The sequence below is a fragment of the Myiozetetes cayanensis genome, unplaced genomic scaffold, assembly GCF_022539395.1.
Source record: "Myiozetetes cayanensis isolate MyiCay16 unplaced genomic scaffold, myiCay2020 scf1, whole genome shotgun sequence".
Classification (NCBI taxonomy): domain Eukaryota; kingdom Metazoa; phylum Chordata; class Aves; order Passeriformes; family Tyrannidae; genus Myiozetetes; species Myiozetetes cayanensis.
The window spans coordinates 131,560,832-131,573,059 of NW_026086604.1; the positions used below are offsets into that span (position 1 = coordinate 131,560,832).

A 12,228-nucleotide genomic window follows, 5' to 3' on the forward strand; every position below is an offset into this window, starting at 1 on the left:
TATAAATGTGTATACACGCACATGCTCACAAATTAAAATTTAAAATTTTAATTCTGTCAGTCAAACTCATGATTTTCTTTTTAATTGAGTCTTATGTGGGCCCAGTTCAAAAGTCATAGCTTCTTTTTTTATTTTTTAATTTTCATTTTCTTGGATTTCAGATATGACCTTTATTCATTTCTCAGCATTTTTTTTTTTTTTTGGTGCAAGACAATCTACATGCTTTTAAGGCACTGGGAATAAAAACCACATTTGTTTCTTTGGCCTTGGTTGTGGAATTCGTGAGGTTGTCTTAAACTTCTCATTACTCTAATTATATTCATGGAATTTAGTAATTAATTATTTTCAAGCAACTATGTTTGTATAAAAGACTTAGTATAAGAAAAATCATGACTACTTATGCTGTTCTCCTTAATTTACAAACTTATTTGAAAGCCCTTTGTGCAAGGTGCTGCAGATCATTTTATATGGCATTTTATTGACTTAGGTGTGTTATTTTCATGCCATATATTTTTAGTATCAGGAGCCCTGTTCAAAAAACTAGAATGCTTTGCCTCTGTGGCTGTTGCAGCCCAAGTGATAATTTACATATCTGTTTCTGTGAACAAAACAGAGACACTAATACCATAGACAGTAGCCAAGGTCAAATTAAATAGGATATAAAAGTCATACTGTGCACAGATGACATTTTGTGAACCTCACTACTCCTTGTGAAGATCAAAATCTCTTTGCTGTTTTTAGCAATATTTTGTGGTTCTAACTTGGCCTTTGCAGGCCAGAAGCATGTCCATTTTGCATCTCATCCCTGCCATGAAACTGCCATCTCATCGGGGTCTTCCTAAAACAAAGTGCTGACGTAGCCACTGCTCTGTCAAGCTGAGTGTCCCAATGACTCCTGGCTGCTATGGATGCTTTCAGCCCAAGTTTGAAGGAGGGTTGTGTTTCTCCAACTGTGTAGCATAGAGAATGTTCTTTTACCATGGCATTATATAAGTGACCCTAAATTCCACTGTAGTTCACCATGTTATTAGCGAATTGACACAGATAAAATGCAGGGTTGTTGTGTCTTTGCCTTTACTTTAGTGAGATTATTGTAATGAACTGTTAAAGACTTTTTCTTGAAATTCACTTACAAGGCTCACCTGGTATAAAGAATATTTGTCTGCCCCCATAATGGGATAAGCCCTTTACTAGTGCTCTCATTGCACTGAATTTCTGTTCATTTCAAGGTGCAGTATTTGGAAGAAAGTTTAAATGTGCTATATTTAAAGTTGTCTAGGAGATGTGTACTTTCTGTTTCTTAGAGTTTTATGGAATAAATAGTTACATGCTCCTGTCATTTAAAATATGTTTGCTTTCTGGTTACTAAGGAGGCCATATGAAATAGATTGTAAGGGTGACTTTAAAATTTTATAGCTAATTTCTGGGTTTGTGTGTTGTAGCTGGGCTGCCAGCATTTCGTGACAATTGTCACAGTAGATCTAATTATTTTTATGCCTCTCATGATTGGCAAATACAATTTATTGGAGTTTAATGTTATAAGTTCACCCCAGCTATGCCTCTCCAGTACATAAGAAGGGACATTATTCTAAATAGACAGTATTCATGGAGGTGGAAAGATTGCAAAGCTATTACTGTGCTACTTTGAAGATACCCCTCTGTCACTGTTCTCAGCTCCCTATTTTAACTACAGTGACATTTGTGTTACTATCCCCAGATGACATTTCAAGTTCTTTGCTTACTTTGGGCAAAAGTCTGAGAGAAGATTTGTGGGGAGTGTCTTGTTGTGAAGGAATCTATGGGTATAGAATTAGGTTTTTGAGAGGTGTTGCTAAAGAAAGATGAAAACCAAAGCTGTAGCAGTGGATAAAGCCTTTGTCATCTAAAAAGAGAAGCTACTATTATGTAAGTAATTGGCACGATCTTATGTGTAAAGTTAGAATTCAAAGAAGATTTCAAGTTAAATGAAAGTTTTTCCAGATGCTGAAGAAGTACTCTAAGGAACAGGAGATAGGGTCCTCTTCATCAATCTCTGGCATTTTTCCCATCCATTCTTGACTGGAGAAGCAGAGGCACATATATCAGTTCACCAATCACGCAGTATAGTTCCTTGACCTTCTCTCCTACACTCAAGTTTAGAAAAATACGTACTGAAATACTTTTTAGTTGATCGAAAAGATTCCTCTCCATCTGGGGATTCAAGTGGAAACTAATGGTTTGTAGAGCCATAGTTACCTGCAGATATTGCCCCAGGTATGTTTCACAATAGAACATACCCTGAGGCATATTCTGGCAAAGGGTGATTCAAAAGGTGTAGCAGGAAATCTGATCCATAGAGATGTGTTCTATAGTGGCAGAAAAGTGCTTCCAGCAGTGTAGCAAATACTGCTACCCCAGAAAAAATTACGATACAATGGCATAGAGGCAGATTTTGCTGATTATAAATTGTCTTGAACGAGGTTTTTTTAGCAGTCTGGAATGGTCTTAAAATGATACATTAACTGATATTGTTATACTGGCTGAAGTGTTGAGCCTGGTTTGAAATTGCAGGAAAGCAGTCCAAACTCATCATCAGAACAGCATGACAGGTTATCTCTGATATGTTTATTCTAGTTGTCATTTGGACTTATATGAGGGATAGATTATTGACTATCTTCTACTAAAACTGAGACAATGATGTTCAGTGATTTCAGCAGTATCTCTACATAGCAAAATTGCAGGAAATGTAATTGTGAATGTGCCAAGACCATCAGTTCTGCCTTAAAAATGTGGTCCTAATTCAGACAGCAGCTGGGTCACAGTGTTTTCATTGACCAGCAGGAAAGCATGCACCAATGCTTTCCATACCACGCCATGCACATCTCACAGTATTTGCTGTTGTAAACAACTGATTGGCATGTACTCCCCCAAACTGGAGATGACTGCAAACATTTGCAAGTGACCTCTAGTAGATCCAATACATTTTTAGCCTCCTCCAATAAAGGATATCATATATAGATTTTCTGATGACCATTTAGATGTTACTTCATTTATAAAATGACATAGCAATCACCTATTGATCTGGAACCAAAACACTGAGCTGAACTAGCTGGAATGCCTTGCTGTCTCTTGGAAATTTTGCAGCCTTGTTATGGTACCCGTTTATTCAGTTGCTATTCTAAGATATCAAAAATCAATCTCTTCACATCTCTTGAAAGAGACTCTCTCTAGCCAGATCACACAGGTTGTATTTCCAAGCAAAAGTAAAGCTTTTGCCAGTAAAATAGATAAAAGGCTGATAGTGTAATTTCAAGAAACTCTCTATTAAGTTTTTGGTACCTTTTATTGACCATGGTTCATGGAGTGTGCACAGCCTTTAAAGGGAAACCTATATGAATTAGTGTCCAGTCTGCCTGATGACTTTCTTTGCAGACTTGCATAAGTCACCCAGCTTCTGTAATTTCTCAGCCTATAGCAAGATTTGAGCAGCAAAATGTGATTCCATTTCAAGGCTGATTTTGCTATTACAAGATTCAGTTTTGTTTCATTGGGGAATGAATACAGTTTCTACACCACTTGTGAAAGCGGATGCAGCCCATCTGTCTTGGAGAGGTTTGCCCTGGAAAGTACTGCCGATCAGGCAGGGTGCTGAGGAGCTGGGAACTTGACTACCAGAAGAAGAGGTGATTTTTCTCTGGGAAAATCACCTTTCCAGATCTTCTGGGGTTGTGAGGAAGATACCATAGCATTATTTGGATTACTGAGTTATTTCTCCTAAAAAAAGTGTTTTACACATAATAATCAAAATTTTTACATGGTATCATACTGAGGCCAGTATATGAAGGAAACTGTTTTCCAGAGCTTTGATAAGTTGAAGTAAATGGAAAAACATGAGATTCTGCTAATATAATTCAGTACTTCCACTTTGAGCAAACTGGTTACTGCATAAGATTAAAGTCTGAGCCAAAATTATTTACATATAGAAAATTTGTGGCATAGTAAGATTACTGTTTGATGCAGCAGGCATTCATACTTCTTTTTTTCTTACGTTCATGGTCTGGGGTTTTGTTAGAAGGTGTTAACAGTATGTCTCCAGTCTGGAATGGCGGGAATCAGTGAGGTGAAAGAGGCAGGCAGTGCTACCTGCAAAGGCAGCAAATCGGGGCTGAAATGCTCACAATAATGTTGCATTCATTACTGTAGCGTGCCAGGGACATGCACGGATAACAACTCCTGCAACCAGAGGAGGAGCAACACACCAGTCTACAACATTTTTACATTTTTTAAAACAAATCACCTCTTAGTATTTTCATAACTCTAATTTTCTATTTCTCCTCAGCTGAAGTTCAAAGTGAAATTGAACGGATTTTTGAATTAGCAAGGACACTGCAGTTAGTAGTGCTTGATGCTGATACCATTAACCACCCAGCTCAACTAAGCAAAACCTCTCTGGCTCCCATTATAGTATATGTAAAGATTTCTTCTCCTAAAGTAAGTATTGTAGTCACCTTCATGCTCTTTGTCCTTTTTTTTTTTTTTTTTTTTTTGGTCTTAAGTTCAGATAATCATGTGTCTTCACTCAAGTTCAGAGGCTATATATTGTTATTGCTTCCTTTTGCATGGTGAAGTATTATTAATCAAGAAAGTATCTCAGCTCTAATGTTATCAAGACCCATTTTAGAAAAGATGCTGTAGCTCCAATGGGTTTTTTAATTGGGATTGCACTTCTAGTATCAATCACGTTAAGTAATACTAATGGTTTGTTGAATCAAAATAATACAGAAATTAAAGAAACATTTTCATATGATTGCTAACTTTAACATCTTCTGATAGTATACTCTTTCATTCCTTGGAAAAACTATGCACAGACCTTGTGAAGAGGCATTTGAAAGAGAAGAATGAATTTGTGGGAAGAGAACTCAGGAGATCAATTAAAAAAATTCAACTATAAAAACATAATAGAAGCAGCAAAGCAAAGTAGGAGGGGAACTTTTTAGTGACTGTAACAAAAAGATGGTGGGAAGTAAACAAAAATTAGCTCATTTTGGATTAAAGAGCATGGGAAATGTTCCTGAAGCCAGCAAATTAAGAATTTGCTCTGTTCAAGTGAGCAGTTTAAAATGTAAACATTTTAAGTGGTTATATATGTACATGAAGTCTGCAGTTGGTCACTTTTATTAATCTCTTACTTTTCACAGGTTTTACAGAGGTTGATAAAATCTCGAGGGAAATCTCAGGCCAAACACCTTAATGTTCAGATGGTGGCAGCTGATAAACTGGCACAGTGTCCTCCCGTGAGTTACTGTTAATTTATGCCTTGTCTTTGAAAGGTGCCTTTCTTTTCAAGTATGAGGTTAATTACATAATTTTCGGGAATGTTTGCCCTCTTCTGGCCGGACTTCACTACTGCTTTTTGTGGAATGCCTCCTGAGGTCTCTGGGCTCATCACAACGGTGCAGGGGAGAAAAAAGTCCTAGTCACAAGCACTTATTAGGATGTGTGCTGATACACCCGGTGCTTCAATAAACTGAACATTTGTTTTACTTGATAATTTTAGGGTTTTTTTGGTCTGAAAATGAACCCTCTTAGTGACTGCTTTATCTATGGTAGCTTAGGATAAGGCCAATGTTTTCAGTAGCTCCCTTCGGGTGTATATCACAACAGCCACCGCTATTGATATTCTTGGTCACAGTTTTGGCAAAGAGCTGAGGGGTACCTGAGAACTCTGCGATTCTTCTCATGATGTGCACTGAAGTAAATTCTCTTAATTTCCACCATAAAGCAGAGGTGATGAGACCCCAACTGTGTTTTAAACATGGCATGCATTGCTACTGGCATACTCAGCTGTTAAAAGAGTATGGGTAAGAGACCAGAAGCTGAAGGTTGTTCAGTGACCTTCACAGAGACCTGCATAGGCCCTCAAAGATGCCTTCTGGCTCCCTGAACAGGGAGGAAATGGAGGAAACTCACTTCCTAACTTTAGAAGCCTAAAATTACACCATGTGACTAATCTCTTAACCAGTGTTTGTACAACACTTGGAAACTGAAGTATCTGTATTACTTGTGTTTCTTACTTGTGTTAGTTATTGGTCTTAGTTTGCCTTCATGTTCTCTTTGTTATTCTAGATATGGGGAGTGAATCCCTTTTCTTGCCATTCGATTTTTTTTTCCTGTAGCTAAATACTTCAATATTTAACACTTCTTTCTGCATATTTGAGTTTTAAGATTTGTTTAAACTGCTTCTTCATGTCTTCATTGACTTTGTTTGTGCATTAGTAAGTGGAAGTCATGAGGACTTGTTTAAGCAACATTATTGCTAGTTATGATCATTGTCTTTTGTATCAGTTGCATTCAGAAAAAAAAAAAAACAAACAAAAAAACCAAACAACAACAACAGCAGCAAACAAAAAGGGTAAAATATCCTAATACAGGTACTAGAAATGTGGTTCATTTTTGATGAATGGAAAGTGTGATCATTGTCTCTGGCTGATCTCCCTTTAGCTAGTGATTTTTCTCACTAAAACTTTTCCTTTATCAGGAAATGTTCGATGTAATTCTTGATGAGAACCAGCTTGAAGATGCTTGTGAGCACCTTGCTGACTATCTGGAAGCCTACTGGAAGGCTACACATCCACCTAGCAGCAATCCTCCTAACCAGCTTCTCACTCGCACACTTGCAACAGCCACTCTTCCTATTAGCCCAGGTCCAAATATTAATTTACAGGTAAAGTTTTTATGTTATCTCTTCTTTTTTCCTGTCAAGTTCTTCCTCTCCCAAAGCACAGTGGTTAGCTGATACTAGAATATGCTGGATATGTTTCACTGTTGTTGGTAGAGTAAGAGCTTTTTCAGTGGACATTCAATCATTTTCAATATAAAAGGCAAACACAGGCACGCTGTTGTTATTGCTATTGTATTCATAGTAGCATGTGTTTGTGTACTGACTAGGGGGCTGGTTTTGATTCCAAGGACTTAGCCAGCCTGACTGAAAACATATGTTGATGTGAAGTGGAATACTTCAGGTTTTATTGTGCCCAGGACACCGCTGTGCCAGTAATATGTGTACCAGCCACAAGCATTTTTATAGCTGGCCATATGTAATCCAATCAGAGAAATAAAAATGGGCTAATACTGTGCACATTACACCCTCTGGTAACTCTTTGACTGATGGGCAGACTATTGCTAATAGGCAAATCCCAGACCCAGAGGCCCTGCATGACAAATTGGGTTATGTACAGAGCAGATCCACAAATTTTGGAGGGAAATCTGTTGCAATCTTCCCATAGGCTATAGAGTTGTAGAGGTTGAGAATAACTGACTATTAGTAGTGTCAAGGTCAAAGTGACGCTTCCAGTGTTTCCTTTGTTCTTTTATTCATTGGCCACTGCTGTGAAAAGTACATATTTCCTTCAAGCCAAACTCTGACATAAAACTCGAGTCCTGCTGCACATGTTGTGCAGAAAGACCTTGAGAGGCAATATGTTCTGAGCAGTGAGGACACTATCTGGTGAGCTGGGAAAAACAGGCATTATTCCCATCTCCGCACTGATGTGCCTGTTGATATGGGCATATTATGTCCCCTCTATTCTCTTTCAACTTTTGGTTTGTATAATTATATTAAGGTGCTCAGCATAAGGAGATGCTGTCCTTTGGATATTTGTTGCATGGCATGAAATGAGGTCTTTAAAGATGATACTTAATTATAAATAGTGAGTGTCGCCTTGAAGCTGAGAAGATCACAGTGGGGGTTAAAATACATCTGTCCCAGATCAAATAGTGGCTTTCTACATCTAAATTTCTACCTGAGTTCCATATATGCCTGTAAGTTACAAACATACGCAAGTTGCAATTCATAACTTTGGCTAAGAAAAATGCCTCCTTTTAGAAAATCAAAGAAAGAAATCTATCTACACCCCAATTAAAATACAAAAAAAATTGTGGGGCTTTTTGTTATGGTCTTGCAAAACCATTTTTTGTGTCAAAGAATTTATTTCCCATTAGAAAGTCACAGACTTGACAGTTTTGTTCTTTAACAAGAAAAATTTCTCTAGCCACCTCGCAGGGTTATCTCCTCTTGCTTTCAAAAGCAGTTGCAGGAAAAGAGACTGTAAGCTATAGTTCATTTCTGACTTTTTTTCTGTCCTCAGAGCTGAAACCCCTGAAAAAATTGTGAGCTGGAAGAATTTCTGAGTATGAAATTCAGTTTTATTGTGTGCAGACTTGCTAGATAAACTTTTTTTTTGCTTTGTAGATTTTTTAATTATTTTGCTCAAGTTTTTTTATGCCTTTTGGGTGTGGATTTATAGTTCACTTACTCATTTTATTAACCACGTTCTCTGGAGGAACTGTTACAAGAGTTTTAATAACACTTTTCTGAATGTTGTGCTATCTCCTTACAAACTAACAGATTTTTATTTTAAGGACTGAAAATGAGAGTGTATTTGCAGTGTCACAGTTTGTTTGTAGGTCTACTAATACGGAAGTGTGAATCCACGGGGCTCCCTTCTGGAACACAAAACTTTTACATTCTTTTGGTTTCATTTTCCTATGATACACTTTCAGCTGACATCTCAAACCTGAACCTGTCACTGCCTTGGCACAGAGTGGGTTTACTTCCTTATCATGGTGGCATAACCCACTCTCTCAACAGTGTTAAGACCCTCTATTTAGAGAATTTAAAGTCTCTGCCTGTGCTGTTTTTGTGGACTGCTCTGCCGGGAAAAGCCAAGCCACCAGCTGTTTGGCCTGGAGGAGCAACATCTGCACCGCAAAGCATTGGAGTCATCCTCCCCCGGGTCCAGTGCAGTGCCCCTTTGCCATGAAACATACTTGTTTTTCATGATTTTTCAGTCCTGGGTGTGCATTGTAAGGAGGGATTTGTGTTGCCAGCTGCAACAGCGAGTTGTGTTTTTATAGAATGATCCTGACTGTGCTGCACGGCACAAGGTGCTTGAAGGTGTGAGGCCTCCTGGAACTGTTTGGAATTAAATCAGCAAAGACCATACACCTCCTGTCCACCTGATGGAGAGCTTTGGAGCAAACCTGTATGGAAATTGTGGGCTAATTCCAAAAAGACTTGAGCAAGCTCACACACATGGTACAGGCAATCAGGGACCACTGCATGGAAACAGGGAGCAAGGCAAATTCACTTGGTGTACACAGACTTTTCTTTCCTCTTTCAGCAATGCTTAAACTTTCTTTTAAGAACCCCTACTTCTTTGAAATAACAGCCTAAATAATGAAATAGGCTTATCTCAAACTTTCTCCATTTTAGACAAAAAGCCGTATGAGACTGAGCCATAAAATTCCGGCACTGCAGAATCTAATCCAAATCAGAGCCCTAATGTGGTTATGAACCACAAAGCCAGACTAATCCAGATGCAAACATTACCTGTTCAGTGTCCCTATAATATTTATAGGCAAATGAATTTGCCCATAAAACCCAACAGCCCTAGCACTATTCTGAAATGTCTAATTTCATTTCTTGTGCTCCTTCACACGTACTTGTCATAGCAGAAAAGATACCTCTGAGCTTATAAAAGTAGCACTGTGTTCAAAGCAGCTTCACATTTTGCATTTGTTCTCAAACCACAGCAATGAGGAATTTTATTGGTCCTGGTCATGTACAGGTACATACATATGTGGCATTTGACCATATGAGAATGAAAGGGTTTCATATGTATCCCAAGTTCATAAGCCTTAAAAACAGTGATGGTGATGAACTGTTAAAAATTGTGTTTACACATCTGAAGAGGGACTGCACTTTCACTTTTCAGTTGATTTCATTTACAATTCACCTCTGTTGAGTCATTTAATTTCACCTTGAACACATCTATTCATGTTTACAATTACTAGATTCCTTTCTGGCAAATCAGAATCATCTTGAGAATCATAAAAACAAGAACAAAAAAGAAATTTGGCTGCTGTTCCTGTTACCTTGTTCTCATCTATACCATATTTTTCAAATTAGGAACACATGGAATAAGCCATCTAGTCGCTGGGAAGTTTACAGAACAAAATGTTTTCTTAGAAAATTAAAATTTGTCAAATTTATCAAATTGCTGATTTGAAATATGTTGCTTTTTATAAGTTTCTAAAGAAATACAGATTTTTTTTTTTCCTGTCCAATTTACAGTCATTTTACTTTTTGGGTTGCTAGAAAACCCACTTGCCAGGATCTGTGGCTGAAGGACAAAATTCTCTAGCTCTTTTCCACAAGACAGAAAGAAGATACGTCCATGAACTTCCCTGGAAGCAATCCTTATTTGTAGACAACTCTGAACATAGAAGGGCAAACCTAAGCCTAACTTTGGTAAATTCAGAGCAGTCTCACAAACAAATGCCTCTGTTATAACCTACTTTAATTTTGTGCCAGCAGAGATGATTTCGTCTTGACATTCTTCACCTCTTGTGGGAAGGATAATTCAATTTCAACAAACTATTTCTTAAAATTGTTGCAATTAAGCTTGAAAAGTGTTTGGCTGTGGTTTGGCAATAAAAGCAGGTTAATGTAATGAAACCCCCAGATGAGTTAAATAATGGCACTTGTTCGTTTTGCAGTGATTTCAAAGCATTATGCGGGTGAAGAGTAGGTTTATTACCTGGTAATTTTTATTTCAGTCTTTAAATAGCAGTGGTGTGTTAGGAAATTCTGTATGTGATAATATCACTCTCCTCCTGCTTTTCTTAGCAATGGTCTATATTCTTACGCTCTAAAAATTATAAGGTCAAAGTTTAATTTTTCATTATCATGAAGAAATGAAATGATTGCTGAGAAAACAAAAGGTCAGTGATACTATTGGTATCATAATACAAACTGCATTCATACCAGATTCAATTGGGTTTTTTTCCTAAAAAATAAGTTTTTCTTAAAGATCCAAGGTTTTGTACTTTGGTTCTTTGGTGGAATCCACCTCCTCAGCCCTCTAAAATCACTTTTCCATAGTGTCTGTTTCCAAGCAGACATCTGTAAACTCTCAGCTGATATCTGCCCTCTCCTGGCATGACACGTCCTCTCTAATTTTTCCGCAGTTTGTCTTGTTTCTGCATGCTCTCTTTTTGTTTGGAGGGTGGTGGCACTTTTTGCTAACTGGAATAGTCAGAAACATCACAAGAGAGGTGAAAGTGTCACAGAATAACCCAAGTACCACCCTCCATTCTTATGAGACTGAAAGGAATTGTTTGTATTATAATACTGAATTTTCAGTAAAAGTTGAATTCTAATGGGTTTTTTTCTAGTTTAGATTCAAAGTGGATTGTTGTGTACTCAAATTTTATTGGTTTCATGATACTTTCTAGTTGAATTTGATATTGGAGAAAGTTTTTCAGTGTGTACCCCATGTACATGAACTTACTGCTGGTTCTGATAGCAGGGATCTCAAGGAGACCAGAGGAATGACCATTCGGTCCCTGAACGCAGTGGTTCACAAATTGAAGAGGAAGCACGGGTTGAACCCATCAAGAAATCCCAGCACCGCTCTTCCTCAAGCCAACACCACAACCATCGCAGTGGTGGTAGAGGCCTTCACAGGCAAGAAACTTTTGACTCAGAAACACAAGACAGCAGAGATTCAGCTTATGTAGAGCCAAAGGAGGACTACTCACATGAGCACGGTGACCACTATGATTCTCACAGGGATCATAATCACAGAGACGAGTCCCATGGGAGCAGTGATCACAGACACAGAGAATCGAGGCATCGCTCCAAGGAGAGGGACCGCGAGCAGGACCACAATGAATGCAACAAACAGCGGAGTCGTCATAAATCAAGGGACCAATATTGTGACAAGGATGGGGAAGTGATATCGAAAAAACGTAATGATGCGGGAGAATGGAACAGGGATGTTTACATCCGTCAGTAACTTTTGCCTCTGGCAGTCTTGTGTTTCTTTGAAGTCTTGTAACAATGCCCCTTGAAAATATCTTTGGGTTCTTCATTGCAGAACATATGGTATCCTTCTGTATGCTGATTTGTATTGCTGTTGCTTGCATAGCAATAGCATGAAATAGAATATTCATATACTTATTTTTTTGGTTAGTGCTATATGAATTAGTGTGGTACAACTGAAGAGTTCCTGATGTTGTACTATGACATTTTTCAAGCTGTTTTTGGTAGCTGCCACTTGAACAATATCTGTTGCCATCAAGGTGTTGTTAGTGTTTTTTTAAAAAAAAGGTACATTTGATGTTTAATAACTTCCCGTGTATTCAGCAAGCCAGGATCAGCACATAAAAGAATCTAAAACTTTT

At 37.9% G+C, this 12,228-nt stretch overlaps 1 protein-coding gene across 10 annotated transcripts in view; it reads left to right on the forward strand.

Annotated features, from left to right (window-relative positions):
- Positions 1–12,228, forward strand: part of CACNB2 (calcium voltage-gated channel auxiliary subunit beta 2) — a 247,248-nt gene extending 235,020 nt beyond the window's left edge. For 6 of the 10 annotated variants that reach the window (XM_050325581.1, XM_050325589.1, XM_050325622.1 and 3 more), the window contains 4 exons: positions 4,319–4,470; positions 5,178–5,273; positions 6,518–6,703; positions 11,349–12,228. In XM_050325581.1, coding sequence (XP_050181538.1) covers positions 4,319–4,470; positions 5,178–5,273; positions 6,518–6,703; positions 11,349–11,840 — 926 coding nt within the window. In that variant the 3' untranslated portion in view covers positions 11,841–12,228. The remainder of the gene's footprint in view (positions 1–4,318; positions 4,471–5,177; positions 5,274–6,517; positions 6,704–11,348) is intronic. The other 4 variants (XM_050325586.1, XM_050325598.1, XM_050325613.1 and 1 more) reach the window with 1 other exon arrangement.